At 40.5% G+C, this 20,259-nt stretch overlaps 1 protein-coding gene across 1 annotated transcript in view; it reads left to right on the forward strand.

The window, feature by feature from the left end:
* The first annotated feature begins 269 nt into the window (after positions 1-269).
* LOC124712288 (trypsin 5G1-like) overlaps positions 270-20,259 on the forward strand; it is a 44,391-nt gene continuing 24,401 nt past the window's right edge. The window contains exon 1 of the mRNA XM_047242582.1: positions 270-328. Coding sequence (XP_047098538.1) covers positions 270-328 — 59 coding nt within the window. The remainder of the gene's footprint in view (positions 329-20,259) is intronic.

Genomic DNA, 20,259 nt, shown 5'->3' on the forward strand with positions numbered 1-20,259 from the left:
TTCCAATAGTTTAAATTCATGTTTATAATTGTATAGATTTATGAATAACGTTAGTATTTAGTGCTCATGAAAATGTAATGTATGCTCAAAGAATAAGTCAGAAATACTGATGTCAAATAGTTGTAGTAAACATGCTGGCAGTGTCAGGGCATTCAAACTGAACGAAACATAAATTCCATATAACAATAACATCGTTGGCGCAAGTGCAATGGCAGAGAAGAATTGCGAAGAATCTTTGATGTTGTACTGGCGTGTATGTTGGCGCAGAAATGCCGAACTATGATTGTGCAGGATATGGTGTTATAATATGTGACAAGGAAAAACACAAGTGAGCGAGGCTGTGCATGGTCACAGTACATGCGTGTCAGAAGATTTTGCAATTAATAAAGAATACTGTGTGGCCCAAATTCATTCAAGCGGATGGCTAATAACAAGAGCCTACTGCCAATAACGAATTTCATAATAAGCATTACGTCGCACCACAAGCATCTCATTGCAAAATAAGATCCAGCCAGTATTTTTAATAGCTGTATAATAGGCATACCAGCGTAACAGTAATTTCTTTTCGAATATTATAGTGTGTTTAGCTAAGGAATCCATCAGTAGGGCCCTATCCTCCTCACCGTAACTTCCGAGAAATTCGCGAATCAAAGAGAAGTTAATGGAATACGGATCAATCAAGTAATTATTGTAATAAAAATCAGTAGTAACTCTAGCTGCTCACATAGTTTTGCGCTACTACTGCAAATAATCACTTCAAAGAGAAAGTGATTTAAATGCTATTCCATATTATTATGACAAAAGTATATTGTCTCTGTTGTAGTCAAAGTAATATTATGAGCATACGTCTACGTAACATTAGTATTGACAAATAGTTGATGCCATGAATGAAACATTTACAGCATTATTTGACAAATAATCAGTAACAAACAGTAAGTAAATTTGGTCACGATTAACAGTATTTACAATCTGACAGCATTGGAACGAGTTACTCAATAGAACATGTTTTCCATCAAGTGTTGCTAGTCAAGGCACGTTACTGGTGATAGTAATTATAACCAACATCATTCCATTCCAGAATGACGTCTTCAGTGTACGTGTTACACGTGTTACACGTGTTTTCTCAATATAAGCTCGAGTGAGTGTACTTTGTTCAGTTGCTGCATTACCATTCGCCCCAGCATTTTCACTGTTACGTACGAAATTGAGCTTGGTTTGGAGCTGGTGACCATTTTCACTCCGCTATTTAAATTCATTCAAACAATTATGTTAAATAAAATTACAGATAACTACAGTGAAACCTTAACTTACTGCCAATTTTTTACATACTAATCGTTATTGTACACAGTAAACAATGGAAGCCACTGCATTACAGACAGATAACGTGTATCCACAGGGCGCATGGCCTGTAAAAGTGTCATGGTGATCTCTCAGTTGGCAAAAAATTCTGGACGATTTCCACATCAGTCTCTAGGGGGGTACTGCCAAGGGCGAAGTGACCATGAGAAAGAGACTGACTAACCAATGAAAGGGTAAAGTTCTACGATTCTAAGTGCGGAATGTCAGAAGTTTGAATGTGGTAAGGAAACTAGAAAATCTCTAAAGGGAATTGTTAAGTCTCACTCTAGATATTATGGGAAATGCGAATTGAAATGGAAATAAGACGAATGACAGGCATATCAAGAGAAGCAGAAAATAGTACAGTGGAAGTATGGGTCGTTACGAATAGGAAAGCAGGATAAAGAGTAAGTTATTGTGAGCAGTTAAGTGTTGAGGTTGTTCCCATTAGAATCTACACCAAATCAACAATAGATTAGGTATAAATGGCCATGTTGAAAGCAGAAGGTGAAGCGAGAGAGAGAAAGTGCAAGAGAATAGTGAACGGGTAATTCAGTACATAAAGGGAGTGAACACCTAGTAGTCATTGGAGGTAGGAATGCCGCTGTACGGGAAGGAGTAGAAGATAGGCTTACGGGAGAATTTGGGCTCAGTAGTAGGAATGAAACAGGAGAAAGACTAATTGAGTTCTGCGATAAATTTCAACTACTAACAACGAACACTCTGTTCAAGAATCACAAGAAGAGGAGATGTATTTGTAAAATGCAGGGAGATGTGTCAAGATTCCTGTTGGATTACATCGTGCTGAGGCAGAGATTCCGAAATCAGATATTGGACTGTAAGGAGCACCCAGGATCAGATATAAGTTGAAATCACAGTATAGTAATGATGAAGTGTAGGCAGAGGTTTAAGACACTGGTTAGGAAGAAGCAATGCACAACGATTTGAGATACCGAAGACTAACGAATAAAGAGATATGCTTGAAGTTTTCTGAGGCTATAGATAGTCCGATAAAGAAAAGTTCGGTAGACAGTCCAGTTGAAGAGGACTGGAAATCACTAAAACGGGGACATGGAAGTTGGAAAGAAAAACTAGCTACAAGGAAGGTAGCTGCGAGAAAATCATCGGCAACGGAAGAAATACTTAGGTTCGACTAACATGAAAGTACAAAAATATGCAGACAAATTCTGGAATACAAGTCACTTAGGAAATAAATAAATAGGACGTGCAAGGAAGCTAAGGTGAAATAGGTGGGAAGATTACATCGAAGGTCTCTATGAGGTGGAGGCCTTGTCTGATGACGTGATGGAAGAAGAAATAGTAGTCGCCAGGGAAGAGACAGGGGTTCCAGTATTAGAGTGAGAATTTAAAATAGCCTGAGACGACTTGAGATCAAATAAGGCAGAAGGGATAGGTAACTTTCCATAATAATCACTAAAATTATTGGGAGAATTGTCAACAAAACGTTTGTGTGTACAGTGTATAAGTCTGGCGATGTATTGTGAGCCTTTCGTAAACACATCATCCAACAGTTCCGAAGATAGAAAGACCCAAAAAGTGCGAGATACGTCGCACAATCAGTTTAATTGCCCATACACCCAAAGTGTTGACAAGAATAATAAACATTAGAATCAGAAAGAAAACTGAGGATGTGTTAGATGACTATGAGTTCGGCGCTAGGAAAGTAAAGGCACCAAGGTTCAAAAATGGTTCACATGGCTCTGAGCACTATGGGACTTAACTTAGAATCAGAAAGAAAACTGAGGATGTGTTAGATGACTATGAGTTCGGCGCTAGGAAAGTAAAGGCACCAAGGTTCAAAAATGGTTCACATGGCTCTGAGCACTATGGGACTTAACTTCTGAGGTCATCAGTCCCCTAGAACTTAGAACTACTTAAACCTAACTAACCTAAGGACATCACAAACATCCACGCCCGAGGCAGGATTCGAACCTGCGACCATAGTGGTCGCGCGATTCCAGACTGTAGCACCTAGAACCGCTCGGCCACCATGGCCGGCACCAAGGGACAATATGATTGACACTGGAAGCGGCAATGAAGAAGTATGAAGACAAGTTCCTAGATAAGATCTGTCAACCCGGAAAGAGCGTTCGACAACGTGAAATGGTGCAATGTACGAAACTCTGAGAAAAATAGTGTTAACATATAGGGAAAGACAGGTAATAGCCTATGCATTATGTACAATAACCAAGAGGGAACTATCAGACTGGAAAACATAGAGTGAAGTGCTCGGATCACCTTAGTGTTCAATCTACACGTGGTAGAAGGAATAGCGCAAACTGAAGTAAGATTCAAGAATGGGATTATAATTGGGGGTGAAATGGTGTCAATGACAAGATTTGCTGAAGGCATTTCTACCCTCAGTGAGAGTGAAGACGAAATACAGGATGTGTTGAATTGTATGAACAATCTTGTGAGGACAGAATATGGATTGAGAATAAATCGAAGAAAAACGAAAGTAATGAGAAGTAGCAGAAATGAGAACAGCGGGAAACCTTACTTCAGAGTTGAGGGCAACGAAGTAGATGAAGTTCAGGAATTCTTCTACCTAAGAAGCAAAATAACCCGAGGATGACATAAAAAGTAGACAAGCACTGACCGAAAGGGGCATTCCTGGGCAAGAGAGGTCTACTAGTATCAAACATAGGATTTCATTTCATGAAGAAATTTCTGAGATTGTCCATTTGGAGTACACCATAGTGTGGTAGTGAAATATGTACTGTGGGAAAGCCGGAACAGAAGAGAATCAAACCATTTGAGTTGTAATGCTACGGAAGAATGTTGAAAATTAGACGGATTGATAATGTGAGAAATGTTCCCCACAGAATCGAAAGGAACGAATATTTAGTAAAGACTGGCAAGAAGACGGGACAGGGTAACAGGACATTTGCTAAGACGTTGGGGGTAACTTACATGGTACTAGAGGGAACTTCAAATGGTAATACCACTATAGGAAGACGGAGATTGAAATACGTACAGTAGATAACTTAGGACGTTATATGCAAGTGCTGCTCTGAAGTGAAGAAGTTGGTACAGGCGAGGAATCGCAGCGGACCGCATCAAACCAGTCAGAGGACTGATGAAAACAAGAAAAGAAATAGTCCAGTGAATGCGTCTGCTGCAGTTAATTGTTCGTCAGTGTGCTCCATAGAGTACACACTTGTCAGTGTTGTGGACACTTCTAAACTAGAGAAAAAAGTGGATTAGTTGGCAAAAGTAATATTCAGTTGTGTACAGCATGCATATGAATCTGTTCTGAAGGAGAAAAATTCATGCTGCTGAATATTCAAACGAGATAAAATTATTCTGATCAGACTTGTCATTAATGGGTTTTAAGGTCAGAGAAAGTATTATTGCAAGAACTGGTAAGTACACATAGCGAATCAAGCTGAGAGTAAGTTGCTGAGAGCCATAAACATTTTTTGAGAGTTAATGCTACTAAGCTGTTCGACAGCATAAACATTTTCTGAGTGTTAGTGCTATCCGATCCTCGTTCTGATTTATACAACCTCGTAATCCTCCACCGAAGGTGCATAGTGGTGGCAAAATACGCGAAATTAACTTTCCAAAAGGTAATTTTACTGAAATATACTCTGTTTTTAGCTTCACTCACGCTGTTAGATTTTTTTGGATTTTACATGAAGCAGTTCAAGCACAAAGGAAATGTGATCAAATGCGCCAATCGTACTAACGATGTCATGTACATCGACAGATTTCATCCATCATTTATATGAGAGTGGAGTGATGTCTGTTTCTGCCAACTAATGTACTGATAGTGAGAGAACTGAATATCTATAATATCCTGGATGGATCAAAGTTAACGACCATATGTAAAAAAATGTAAAGACAGCTAACGAAGTGACACAGTACCAACAAACCTAAGATAAAAATCTTACGTAATAAATCAACAGAGTTAAAACTATCAAACATTAACCATCGGGCAATGAGTTTTAGTACCGTTAATTTAGGTTAGTAACCAGGTGTCATAGATTCTAATATACATGTCTTCTTAAAATCACACTAAATGGTCCATACATGTTTCAACTGGTAACCGTTTTCCGAAGCTGTATTTAGCTCTAACAGAACGGAACACTGTAATGTAGTAAGACTACATACATTCTACTAATAAATATTTGTTTGCAAATTGGTGTACATATTTTATCGACCACAGATGGAATCATTCACTTTAAATTAGGATGCCGCCTATGAGGCAAAAGCAATTTGTTCAATTTCTTTCATTAATGTCTCAGCGAAAGACAATACGGATAATACTTAACACACATTCGAAATAATATAAGCGATTGGAATGCGGCAGACTCTTATACTTTGATTAACGTCGCCAGCTTCGAGGTGTATTCAGTTTCACGCAACATGTATTTCTAACAAGTCCAATTCACGAAAGAAATAGCACTATTAATAATTAGGTGCCTCTTGTTTAAAATGGCTGAACTAATCGAATTAGTTGGCCTAGTTATGTATTACTTTTAGAGATATTCTGGATGCAAATAGTAGAGTGAAAGGAACTTACCGTTACCTTGCTATTACTAGAAATCAAATAGAACGTTGTACGTTTGTCCAAGATAGCTCCATCATCCATATTGTTATCAAGGACTCACCAACCAGATAAGTTTCATCACTCCTGCTGTGCGTGATTTAATAATAAAATCAGACTAATGACATTTGCCATTATCGGGATCATCATATCTGAGGCAAGTAATTTGACAAACTTGCAGGGTAATGATCTCCCAAATGAGATACGAAGGTTGTCGTCCTCATCTATGTCTGCAGGTTTAATGGTATATAAAGGGTGAAGCCGGACGCTGTAGCAGTCACAGCTTCCACAATGCTGCGCCTGGTCATCTTCTTCATGTTATTGCCGAGCTCTGCTCTAGCTCTGCGCACTCCGGCCAGGCTGTGGAGCAGGGGTAATGGCTGCATCATTGGAGGATCGTCTGCCAACATAGCCAACTACCCGTGGCAACTTTTTTCCAGTACGGCGGTTGGCATACCTGTGGAGCATCCATCATGAATGCCAACAGGGAGCTGACGGATTCTCACTGAGTGGATGGCCTCAGCGCCTGTCTGACCAGTTTCCGAGCTGGCACCTCGACCGACGGAAGCGGTGGTTTCGTCAGAAGCGCCACCTCTGACTACATGCACGCATCGTACAATGACCACATTGTAGACTACGATGTTGCTGTTGTTCAGGTTTGTGATATTTGCCTAAAATCGATTTGACATAACTTCTCAACATTGCCTGGATCACCTGGATGACGACGTTGACGAGGCCTCTCTTCTTTGCTAACACACAGGATCATGTTCAGGAAAGATTTTCTTCTATCATGGATGTTGCATGATGCCGACGCATCTCTCACAAATTTTTTTTGTTCTTTTACCGTTCTTCTGTGTTTTTGCGTCCCGTATCAAATCTTTCCCTACTAGAGCACTTGAAATCGTGAAGAGAGCACCTCACATTTTGCAACTGTGGCTAGCGTGTAGGTGTTGCATAACTCCTGCCCACAAAGCCAATTGGAGGGAAAGGGTCTAGTTGGTGGGACGTAGTACAAAGTTAGTGCGTTTAAGAGGAGCCTGCTCTTGCACGCTACCTGCGCGCTAACGAAACACACTTGTCACATTAACTTTGCATCAGCGCTTCACTCAGTGAGTTGCTACAAGGGGAACTAGGACTTGACTCGGAACATTGGTCACCACGAATTTTTCACCTCTGCTGCGCTTCTCCTTACTGGTTGGTGGCGATGAGTATTGTGTTCTATCGTTAGGACGGGAACAGTGTACCTCGGATTCGAATGACAATTTGTTACGATGATCCAGGCATGAGACATGCATTATGGACGAAAGGAGTTCAGTTTACAATTCGGCGAACCAGAGATCTTTTCTTCTGGTTTTGCACCAGTCAAATGAGTGAAAGCAAGAAATGGTTCCTGTGAAACATCATGGTTTCATACCTGGTCGGACTTTCACCAGTACGATGTGGTGCACCTTTTCCTAGTCGCCAGGTAGGTGATGAACACAATTTATTTTTTGCATTGGACCCTCAAGAAAATAAAGTACATTAAGCACGTTGTATGTATATGTAGTTACGGAAACGGATGGAAAACAAAGTCAGACCTACTAAAGAACGAGCTCATCGCAATCTTTGGATGCGTCTCAAGTTTTAAATTAAGATATTTTTTCCTTTCGACGTATCAGTCACGAAAGTTGTTTCTCAGAACACAGCAGACAACAGTCAACAACTATTCTTCGTCAGCTGATGAATCCAACTAGTCAACGTGTTAATGCTTTAGGAAAGTAAGGCTGTAAGACAATTAGAAATAAGAAAACAAAATTATCCGAAACTCATTGTGGGTGCTGGAATTTGTAAATAAACTTATTCTGTACAATACGATACGAAAAGATTACTAGGTAGGAGATATTTCTAGGGAACTAAAATAGAGAAAATATAGTGAGGCTTACCTAATTTGGCACATGATAAAAAAGCAAGTAGGAATATTGCAGGAGAAGATAGAAAGAATGGCAAATTAGGGTCTAGCACCATCTGGCGTTCAGATAACCGGAGACATACTACGATCATAGATAGATGAGTCACGACAAATACGGAAGCTGCACGTCAAGACTTGTGAGTAGAGAATGCGCACTGAAAGAAGAATAGTGAAGAGCCAGGGAGATTTGAGGATAGCATGACTGTTTCATCCACATAACAAATAGAGTGTTATTTCGAAATCCTGCACAAATTTTGAGAGCTGTATCGATATGAAAATCGCGTTGTTTTTATCTCGTGCTCAAAATGTTCCCCTTAATCTGTTAATAGAGAACATTCGAAAAACAATCTGTGTCAGATGAGAAGTATTTCCTATTACTCGACAGGAAACGCCGTAGTTTTACGAAAAATATAATCTGTTCATAAACAACGTAGCAAGTTAATGTCATTCATGTCGCGCCATTACTAAATCACGTAGAACGTGGTTATGACGAACGAGAACTCAGACTTACGGTTTTACATTAACTCTTACATTTTTGGAGACAATGACAGTCCATACAGATGTTTTTTCGAGCACTGTAATATATTTTCATTTTAAACAAAATCACAGAATGTGGTTACGATAACTTCAGGTTACTACATATACATCTATATGTACATCTACTTTTTACACTCTTCGTGCCACCATAGTGGAGCTTACCTCCCCCGTGTTCCATACGTGAAAGTCGCGTCGGAATTGTCCGTAAACACGTAACATCTGTAATTTATTTCGCGGTACATGAATATGAGGAAGTAAAATGAGATTGATATCCAACTCTTCTTACAGCGTAACTTCTTGGAATTTTAATGGTGAATCTCCCCGTGATACACAGCGACTCTCCTGAAGCATCTGACACTGTGATTGTTGAGAATATCTGCAACGTTCTCGCGCTTGCTAATCGATCTAATAACGAAACGCCGCGCTCTTCGTTGGAACTTCTGTATCTCTTCTAATATTCCAACTAGGTTATGATCCAGCGAATGAGCAACCCTAGTCGAAAAGTGTGTCATTAGGAATGCTGTTCACGAAACAGATGAGGAATATATACTTAAGAAAGAACGGAAGAGGCGGGAAGGTTTCATTTAGATTACATCATGACCAGGCAGAGATTCTGAAATCAGTTATAGGCTCTAAGGCATACACAGGAGCAGACTTACACTCAGATCACAATTTAGTATTGTTGAAGAGTAGGCTGAAGTTTAAGAGACTGTTCAAGAAGAAACAATGCGCAACAACGTGGTATAAGGAAGTACTAAGGAGTGAAGAGATATACTTGAAGATCTATCAGGCAATAGACACTGAGATAACGAATAGCTCAGTAAGCAGTTCAGTTGAAGAGGAATGGACATCTGCATAGAAGACAATCACCGGAGTTGGAAAGAAGATAAAAGTACAAAAAAGGTAACTACCAAGGAACCATCGGTAACAGAAGAAATGCTTCAGTTGATCGACTGAAAATGGACGTACAAAAAGGTTCAGGAAAATTCAGAACACAGAAATACAAGTGGCTAGGCAATAAATAACCAGGCAGTGCACCGAAGGTAAAGGGAAATGGATGCATTAAAAATGAGAAAAATTCGAAATAGAAATGATTGTCTGAAGGCCTGACTAAGCATACTGAAAAGTCAAAACAACCTTCGGTGACATTAAAAGCTAACACGGTTAACGTTAAGAGTGAAGCTGGAATTCCACTGTTAGATCCAGAGCTGAGAGTGACACATTGAAAGAGTAAACTGAAGGCCTCTCTTGGGCGGATGATTTATCTAACGACATGATAGAAGAAACAGGAACTGACGGAAAGATAGAGGCGATCCTGCATTAGAATCAGAATCAGAAAGAGCTTTGTTCGACTGGAGATCAAATAACGCAGAAGGGATGGATAACATTCCATCGGAACTTTTAAAATCATTGGGGGAAATGGGTATTCACGTTGGTCTGTAGAATGTAACAGACTGGAGATATACCAGTTCTGACGTTACGGTTGATAATGGAAGCAAGAATGAAGAAAAATCAAAACACGTTTACAGTATTTGCAGACCTCGAAAAAGCGTCCTACAATGTGAAACGGTGCATGACATTCGAAATTCTGAGAAAAATAGGGTCAAGCCATAGGGAAGGACGCGTGATGCACAACAAGTACAAGAATCAAGAGAGAAGAATAACACTGGAAGACCAAGAACGATGTGCCCGGATTAGAAATTGTGTAAAGGTTGTGGTCTTTCGCCTCTGCTGTTCAATACATACATCGAAGAATCAATCACGGAGATAAAATAAAGATTAAAGACTGGGATTACAATTCAGGATGGAAAAATGTCAATGATAAGATTCGCCGAATACATTGCTACCCTCCGAGAAACTGAACAAGAATTGCAGCATCTGTGGAACAGAATGAACATTGTAATGAGGACTGTGTATGGGCTGAGAGCAAATCGAAGAACGACGAAAGTATTGAGATGTAGCACAAATGACAACAGCCAGAAACCTAACATCAGAACTGGTGATCACGAAATAGTTCTGTTATCTAGGCAGCAAAAAACCAACGGAGGACATCAAAATCAGACTAGTACTGACAAAAAGGACATTCCCGGCAGACAAAAATCTACTATTCTCAAGCATAGGACTTAGTGTGATGAATAAATTTATGAGATTGTATATTTGGAGGACAGCATTGTATGGTAATGGGCATGGACTGTGGGATTCCCGTAACAGAAGACAATCGGAGCATTTGAGAAGGGGTGCAACCGAAGAATGTCGAAAACATAGTGGACTGATCACATATGGAACGGGGCCGGCCGCGGTGGTCTCGCGGTTCTAGGCGCGCAGTCCGGAACCGCGCGACTGCTACGGTCGCAGGTTCGAATCCTGCCTCGGGTATGGATGTGTGTGATGTCCTTAGGTTAGTTAGGTTTAAGTAGTTCTAAGTTCTATGGGACTGATGACCACAGCTGTTAAGTCCCATAGTGCTCAGAGCCATTTGAACCATATGGAACGGGGATGTTCTCTGCAGAATCGGCCAGGGAAGGAATGTGTGGTAATCACTGAAAACATGATGGGACACGATGATAGCACTGTGTAAGACATCAAGGAATAGCTTTCATAGTAGTAGAGGGAGTCCTGTAGGGGGTGAAAGTTGTAGAGAACGACTGAGGATGGAATATATCCGAGAAATAGCTGATGCCGTAGGTTACAATTGCTACTCTGAGTTGAAGATGTTGGCACACAGGAGAGGAATCCGTTGGCGGCTACATCAAATCATTCGGAAGGTTGATAATATTCTGTCTGAACTGTCAGTTGATGCACCAGCCGTCGATCCGCTGCAATTTCCTGCAGTCTTCATGCTTAGAGCCATTTGCTTCATCTGCTAACTGTCTCGTCGACCTACCTACGTCGTCCATTATATCATTTATGTGCACTGTAAACAGTAACGGTTCTGTTACACAATTTTAGGTACCCCAGAGATTACATTTACACCTAGCAATTTTACTCCATTACGAACGACGTGTCGAGTGCTGTCTGCAGGAAGGACAACAAATCAGTTACACTTGTGGTCCGATAAGTGGTAAGTGCGTATTTAGTTCATTAACAACGATGCGAAGTTGTACCGGATACCTGCGAGAGGTCAGGGAAAACAGCATCTACCTGAACGCCGTTTCTACAATATTTTCCTTCCCATGTCCTATCACAGCGAGATGAGTTCTCTCCGATCTCTGTCTGCTTAATCCACGCTGTTGCTAACCGAAACTTTGTCATTCTCCTATAACGTCATAATGCTTAGGCTTAAAACATCTTCCACAACCCTGCCCAAGACAGACCTCCGCGATATCGGTCCAGAACTGTGTGCATGTTCATGCCGAACTTTTACACTTACGTGTCTTCCGTTAATCGCACTTTGTAGGATAAACTATTGCTAGAAGGGAAGCATGTTACTTTGCATGATCTCTAAAAATCTATCGGATATTCCATCGCGTCCACAAACTACTACGATATTGAATGGTAGTAATTGATTTACTATTCCGCAATCACTTCTCTCACTATTTGTCATTTCTGCATTCTTGAGTTTATTGAATGATCTTCCGCCATGAAACTATTCCCGAAGATCAGTTCGGTATTTCGACCTTTTCTCCGTCATCTTTTGTATTGGTTGCAATATTGGTACTGAGTGACTGACTTTGCAAAAAGCAGAATTTCTTATCATTTTTAACCAAATCTGTAGCTAAATTTTACTTTTGAATTCATGAACGCTTTCTGAATTTCTCTCCTTGTACATATTTTAGGTTTGTTCAGCTTTGGACTGTTAACAAGGGTTTGAATTCATTAAAATATGTGGTGAAGTGCTGTATATGTCGTTAAAAAACAACCACAATATGCGGTGTGATGTGGGAGCATTACTTGGCGTATGGTTCATGTTATGTACACAGGGTGTCCCTCGCGGAATGGTAGCAATCAAAGATACGACCCTGACGATAATTCGAAGCATAAAAGTCTAGTGAACACGGAATCTACACTACTGGCCAATAAAATTGCTACACCACGAAGATGATGTGCTACAGACGCGAAATTTAACCGACAGGAAGAGGATGCTGTGATATGCAAATGATTAGCTTTTCAGAGCATTTACTCAAGGCTGGCGCTAGTGGCGACACCTACAACGTGCTGACATGAGGAAAGTTTCCAACCCATTACTCATACACAAACAGCAGTTGACCGGCGTTACCTGATGAAACGATGTTGTGATGCCTCGTGTAAGGAGGAGAAATGCGTACCATCACGTTTCCGACTTTGATAAAGGTCGGATTGTAGCCTATCGCGATTGCGGTTTATCGTATCGCGACATTGCTGCTCGCGTTGGTCGAGATCCAATGACTGTTGGCAGAATATGGAATCGGTTCAGGAGGGTAATACGGAACGCCGTGCTGGATCCCAACGGCCTCGTATCACTAGCAGTCGAGATGACAGTCATCTTATCCGCCTGGCTGTAACGGATCATGCAGCCACGTCTAGATCCCTGAGTCAACAGATGGGGACGTTAGCATGACAACAACCATCTGCACGAACAGTTCGACGACATTTGCAGCAGCATGGACTATCAGCTCGGAGACCATGGCTGCGGTTACCCTTGACGCTGCGTCACAGACAGGAGCGCCTGCGATGGTGCACTCAACGACGAACCTGGGTGCACGAATGGCAATACGTCATTTTTTCGGATGAATCCAGGTTCTGTTTACAGCATCATGATGGTCGCATCCGTGTTTGGCGACATCGCGGTGAACGCACAATAGAAGCGTGTATTCGTCATCGCCATACTGGCGTATCACCCGGCGTGATGGTGTGGGGTGCCATTGATTACACGTCTCTGTCACCTCTTGTTCGCATTGACGGCACTTCGAAGAGTGGACGCTATATTTCAGATGTGTTACGACCCGTGGTTCTACCCTTCATTCGGTCCTTGCGAAACCCTACATTTCAGCAGGGTAATGCACGACCGCATGTTGGAGGACCTGTACAGGCCTTTCTGGTTACAGAAAATGTTCGACTGCTGCCCTGACCAGCACATTCTCCAGATCTCTCACCAATTGAAAACGCCTGGTCGATGGTGGCCGAGCAACTGGCTCGTCACAATACGCCAGCACTACTCTTGATGAACTGTGGTATCGTGTAGAAGCTGCATGGGCAACTGTACCTGGACACGCCATCCAAGCACTGTTTGACTCAATTCCCAGGCGTATCAAGGCCGTTATTACGGTCAGAGGTGGTTGTTCTGGGTACTGATTTCTCAGGTTCTATGCACGGAAACTGCGTGAAAATGTAATCACACATCAGTTCTAGTATAATATATCTGTCCAATGAATACGAGTTTATCATCTGCATTTCTTCTTGGTGTAACATTTTTAATGGGCAGTAGTGTAAAATACATACCCTTAGCTATGAGCACTTTTTCATCTTCGATCCTCTTAGACCAGCTGCAAGCTCTTTGATTGCCATATTTTGATACGTGGTTCTATGGATCAAAAGAACAAAAAAATCGAGTTAACATGGGCTCTAAAGTGTATATCTTAAGAGCTTTGAGCATTTGTTCGTATTCGCTAGGGGTGGTAGTGGAAAAGCTATGCGAAAGAATATCGTTGGTCGTTGACGGACCACCGCACTGCACGAGGGTCGGTACGGAGCCCAAAGGCCAAAAGGTAGACAGACCGCTACAGCCTTTGCAACCACTACAGGTACACGTGTTTCCACCTGAACCATTCTGAATCCATGTAAATTGAATTCTGATGTGAAGAAAGGAAAGGGAAGGGACGGATCTATTGATGTTAGCTGCATCTATGCTTTATACGGAATCAACTGCGATGAGTGAAAATATCTGCCGAACAAGAATCCGGGATCCGCTCCTTACTTAGCAGCCGCATTAACCTCTACACTCTTGGACACCGAGTTAATCGGTGCTGATTATAGCATCACGCTTTTCGGTGAATCTATTTTTCTCCGGCCGTTGTTTCCGAGCGGTTGTAGGCGCTTCAGTCCAGAACCGCGCTGCTGCTACTACGGTCGCAGGTTCGAATCCTGCCTCGGCCAGGGATGTGTGTGATGTCCTTAGGTTAGTTAGGTTTAAGTAGTTCTACGTTGTAGGGGACTGATGACCTCAGATGTTAAGTCCCATAGTGCTCAGAGCCATTTGAGCCATTTGAACCTATTTTTCCAACCTGGCGCCAGTTATTTGCTGTCGCTGTCCGTGTCCTGGATGCACTCAATTTTGAGATTGCTATAGGAGGTGGAATGTAGCTCTTCCCTCGCACTGAAGACGCTGGATTAATTTCCCGTCGAAGCGAATCAGTTACATGAATGCGTGGTTTATCTTGTTTCAGTGGGAAATCAACCCACCACCTTCAATGCGTACGCACACCTGCGTCCGAACTTCTGCTGGACACTCATAATTGCTAGAAGGGAAGCATGTTACTTTACATAATCTCTATAGAAACCTTCGGGTATCCCATGGCGTCCACATACTTACTTCTACGCTACGTTGCAGCTGACATCAATAGTCCCTTCGCTTTTCTTTCCTTTCTCCCCCCTCCACGTTCCATTGGAATACCAATCAGATTTGTTTATATGCTCAGAAGCCTCTGAAATGCATCCCACTTCAACTACGTCATCGTCGAGAAGAGTTCGTTGGGGTAGGAAGAACGTTGGATGGGGTCAGCAACAGTGGTCCAGATTATATGGCTCTGAGCACTATGGGACTTAACATCCGTGGTCATCAGTCCCCTAGAACTTAGAACTACCTAAACCTAACGACATCACACACATCCATGCCCGAGGCAGGATTCGAACCTGCGACCGTAGCGGTCACGAGGTTCCAGACTGTAGCGCCCAGAACCGCACGGCCGCACCGGCCGGCGGTCCAGATTATATTTTCCGGCGACTGTCACTTCAGTATGGCAAGTGAATGTGGCCACTCCTTAGTACAGAATGGCAGTGGAACTCATTAGACATCACATAATGTTCGTGAACGTCATCGGTAAGGCCTAGGCGTTACGGTGCGGGCTGGAATAATGCACAGTGGCGGAATACAGCTGCATATCTTTGTGCGAGGTACCGTTACAGCACTCAGGATTGTTTTGAGATTATTCTTGATACTGTCCGTCAGATTACGGGTGCTGTAGGTGCCAATGGTCTGTTTGTGGAAGACGCGCCCACATGGGACTGCTGAGGTGTCGGACACAACGGAAACAGAAGATATCTAACGTATAGAATGGCCAGCCTATTCCACGGATATAAACCCTGGGATCCAGACGTATTTCAAGAAACAACCAGTCCCCGAACCGTGCAAGAATTGCAAACCGCCCTGAGAGAGGAATAGGACAATATGCCCCATGGAATCTTCAACAGTCTGGTAGCCAGCATGAAGAACAGGTGCAAAATCAGTATTAGTACCTGAGGAGAGCGTAGTCGTGGTCTGATATCGACCTTTATGTTGGGAATCTGACCTCAGTCAAACATTGAACAATGAACGTTATTTACATCTATTGTCCTGCTTTCCAATGCGGTAAAAACTGTACTGCTTCTCGTTATAAATATGACACTCCATGTCTATTACGTACGTATTTTATTTCATGTCACTCATCGTTGCCTGTGATTACTCCTTCCAGCAAGATCTCTGTTGCTTTGCAGCTGTCAAGGAATAATACTAGTCCGTATCCATTGTTTTCTCCTATACGTAAAGTTTTCAAATGTATGTCATGACAAAGAGGATCAAAGAGTGCGCTAGTGATATTTAAACACAGATATGTGTTCACCGTCTTTTACTTTTACTGAGGCTTGGTGACGTAAGATGTTGTCAGGAAGCTAGTGTGTGGTACTCCATCGGTTTTCTGAAACTAAATGAAGTTACAAGCTTTATGACGTGGTCTAAACAAGTTCTGCAGCTGAGAAAATATTTGCATATCAATTGAGTTTAAAATATACACTGTAGAATTCTGTTAATAGAAAAAAATCAAGCTTTCCACATACACATGTTTAAAGTACACTGCAGTTTTCGTAAACGCATTCAAATGAATAGAGACGCTGGTTATCGACGACACATTGCACGTTCTACCTACAGGAGCACTTTCATAAAGATACTTTGGAAGAAAAGGCGAAATTGATCATATTTGGTCAAAAACAAATTATTAAGCTGCGTCTGCTAATACTATATTAAATAAACCGCTTGAAATATACATAAATCTTTCAAACGCTGTCGGTATTTTAGATGAGACATACTATAACGTGATTATTTACGCTTAAACACAGTAAAAAAAACAAAATTATATAAGATATTTCTAGTTACGCTTGACAGGGTTCTTTCCTCGTATTTTCCGTCTGCTGTAAGAAAAACTATAGCTAAACACGACGCATGTATCGAGTATTATATCAAAACTCTAAAGGTTACGCAGTTATATCTGTTTATGCACATTTCTTGATATTGTTTTATTAGTAAACAGCTGTTTACATGTCATTTGCGCTAGCCGCCATATTGCGATTCTAAGTGTTGGCTACAGTGACATTAATCATACTTTACGCGGTATTGCGGGCCAAGTAATGTATGTCTGAGTATTTAACTTACTGTAATAAGATCGCTTAAAAATAAAAGAAGGCGCACCTTCACTCTTATTTTCTGCGACCAACGAGGAGAAGCCTTGCTGTTCTGCGCTTTCATTCTCGCCCAGCAACCATCAGGTAAGCGTCGACAAATTAGCCTCTACTTAACTATGAAAGTACTGAATTCTTTTAACGTTTATCTGGCTTATTTATTTCAAAGCCAAACCATATCCTCGTGTATTAATGCTATGTAATTATGAACTTTCCATTTGCAGCTTTTGAGATTTCAGATGTGAGCCTGGTAACACGAAATGCTAATTTACCACATCATTGTCTTTTATCGTGGGGTAAATGACCTGAAGTTCGACTTCCAATTTAATTTGCACAACACAGGGCGACTAACCGCTCGTGTTGGGCATTTACTTTTCAAAATTACGACAGATACGTCTGTTGCTTAGTGGATCCTTTCACTTAAAGTCTGAGGTAAGCTATAGCGATCAGTATCAGCACTCTTTGCGAATAATATTCTTCGTGGGCGAAGCATTTCCTGAAAATGAAGTTGGTTAATACCTGAGGAGGTTAATTCAACAGACTACAAGACATGTGCAGCTGACAGATGCAATCTTTAACTGATACGGCGTTTCCGCCAGCACAGAATTCTACTGAATTCACTATACAGGCAATGATGCAAATTGTATTTCTTTTCATTATCGACGAGCCGTTGAAATTATTGTTACATATTACGACAAACAAATTAAACTGAAAATGGATATCCATGTGCAGCTCTGGTGTTAAAATAATATAGTATTAACCAATCCGGAAAAGTTATTTAAGTAAAACGGAAATATTTCAAGTAACAGAAAAACAGCTGTAGTACGTCAGTGATTAAATTACTGAGAGTTAGGCTGCTTTTCTTAGTCTTTTATTTTCAAAGTCACTAGTACATTATTCTTTCTGCCATCGATAGTTACATAATTTCGCATTATACAATTTACAGTTAACAGTAACAAAATAGTTTTGGGCAGTGATAAATACTGATTTGATAAATTTTTTCATAATTACATTAACAAAAATATCAAATGCACACACTTGTTGATACAGTGTTGGTCAAAAGCAAAAATTGTCCTCACAGTCCATCAAGACAGCCTTGATCATTCATCACAGTAGTAATTACAGCTTTATCCACAAAGTCTGAGCAGTAAAAGAAAATGCACATGGAAGTAGTGGATTTCCATGCAGTCTCGAAGAATTAGTGTGGTCCTTCCAACGGAAAGAGCGCTGACTCTTGACATGCAGACAGGTAATGGGCCACAACAGAGCGAACCCACGGCAGAGTCAGTCGAAGTTTTGAAGAATATTGGTAGGTAGGTCATCAAAGAGCAGATCCACAGTAGTCCTGGTAGAGATTATGGTATTGGTGGGCCACCAAATGTGCAGATCCACTGTAGTCCTTCTAGGGATAGTGGTATTGCTGAGCCATCAAAGGTGCAGACCCACTGTAGTCCTTCTAAGAGATAATGGTATTGCTGAGCCATCAAAGGTGCAGACTTACTGTAGTCCTTGTAGAGATCAGCAGCCTTCTGTTGCTACTTTGCAGGTGCACAATCACCATCGAAGAGTTTTGCAGATAATATAGTAAGTCCATGAACCACCACTTGTGCACTCACAAAAATTTTTTGAAATGTCCTTAGAATCAGCAGTGCTGTTAACCAGACCCTTGCTGAATTATCAACACACATGCGAGCACTAACAGTCCTTTTTTTAGCTTCTCACATATTGTGCATATACTATGACCAACAGAAATGTGTGCTGTGAAATGAAACCCTACTATACACTTAAGTTGAAGAACTGGTGTCTATACAATTACCACATAAGAATACAATTATAACAATACAGAAAACATCACTGAAGAACATAATAATACAGATAACATTTGTAGTAATACAGGCTTTACAAAGGAATGGAAATAAACATATACATCAGTGTGACAGGAATTATGACTAAGTAAATAAATAAAAAATGAGGATATCTTTCGAAACGTTAACTTCACATGAGCATTAAAAACAGAACACATTAAATAATGTCTAAACGTCTTTACAAAGCAAATAAGATGTTATTAATGCAAGTTATATTTGAGGATAACAGTATTCCTCATCATAGTGAATGTAGCTTAGTATTAGAAGAGAAAAAAATTTCTATTAAAAAACACTGAGGCAGTAAGAACACAAATACACAAGGATACACAAACACATAACGGAATAACACAAAAGGAAAGGATAGGGTTTGTTTTCAGTGTAACATTAGGTACTGCAGTACAACCCAAAACTTCATTCAACAGATCTTTCCTCTCAATTCAACTTTTTTTTTTTTTTTTTTTTTTTTTTTTGCAAATAGGTCATATCTAAGCATGCTTTCTATATTTTCCATTGTCTGACCTCATCATTTATTTTTCATTATCTTACCTCATCATTTGTTTCCAAGATAATCCTACATAAACCTGATGTCTCTAAACCCCAATTTTTTGTTTTATTCATCTCTTCTTTCAAAATAATTATTCCTCATTGTACACTACTTTCTGGGCCAAACCTTTTCCTTATAACTTCTCAATGCAATCTTTCCCCATTCTTCATAGTTAGTTTCTTAAGCTAACTTAAACCTTCAGAGCTCAGATATATACACTAGAGAATGAGGCAATGCAGCAGCATGAACATTAACAAACAAGAACGAGAAAAAATGCAAAGTGGCACAGCAAGTAGCAATAAATATAAATAAGCAAAGCAAATGCAACATTACAACTAATATGAGCCAATGTGTTTCAACAAGAAAAATAAATCAGTAGTAACACTGGCTTAGCAGAGTAATACAAAGGGAAGTTCAGTAGGACAATGCCTGACAAACAGCAGCAGCAAAAGCAATAACTTATACCTAAACATGAGAAAGCTCAAGCAGAAAAAATATTACAGTAAAGATAGTCATGTCTAATACCTATGTCACATCTTAACACTAGAGTGATGCATCACAATAACTTACTCTACGAAACAAGTTACAAATTGTTGAAGAAATTATTTACGCAATTCGTGTGATGGGTAATGTCTATTTGTGCCCCCCCCTTTTTTTTAAGAAAGTAGATCATAAAATTATTATTTAATGGATCTGTAGACAGAAAATATTTACATTAGTACATCTATTAAATTTTATTATTTACCAATGCTGCAGCACAGCTAGAAAATTTAATAGATGTACTAATGTAAATATTTTCTGTCTACAGATCCATTAAATAATAATTTTA

The sequence above is a fragment of the Schistocerca piceifrons genome, chromosome 8, assembly GCF_021461385.2.
Source record: "Schistocerca piceifrons isolate TAMUIC-IGC-003096 chromosome 8, iqSchPice1.1, whole genome shotgun sequence".
NCBI classification, from domain to species: Eukaryota; Metazoa; Arthropoda; class Insecta; order Orthoptera; family Acrididae; genus Schistocerca; species Schistocerca piceifrons.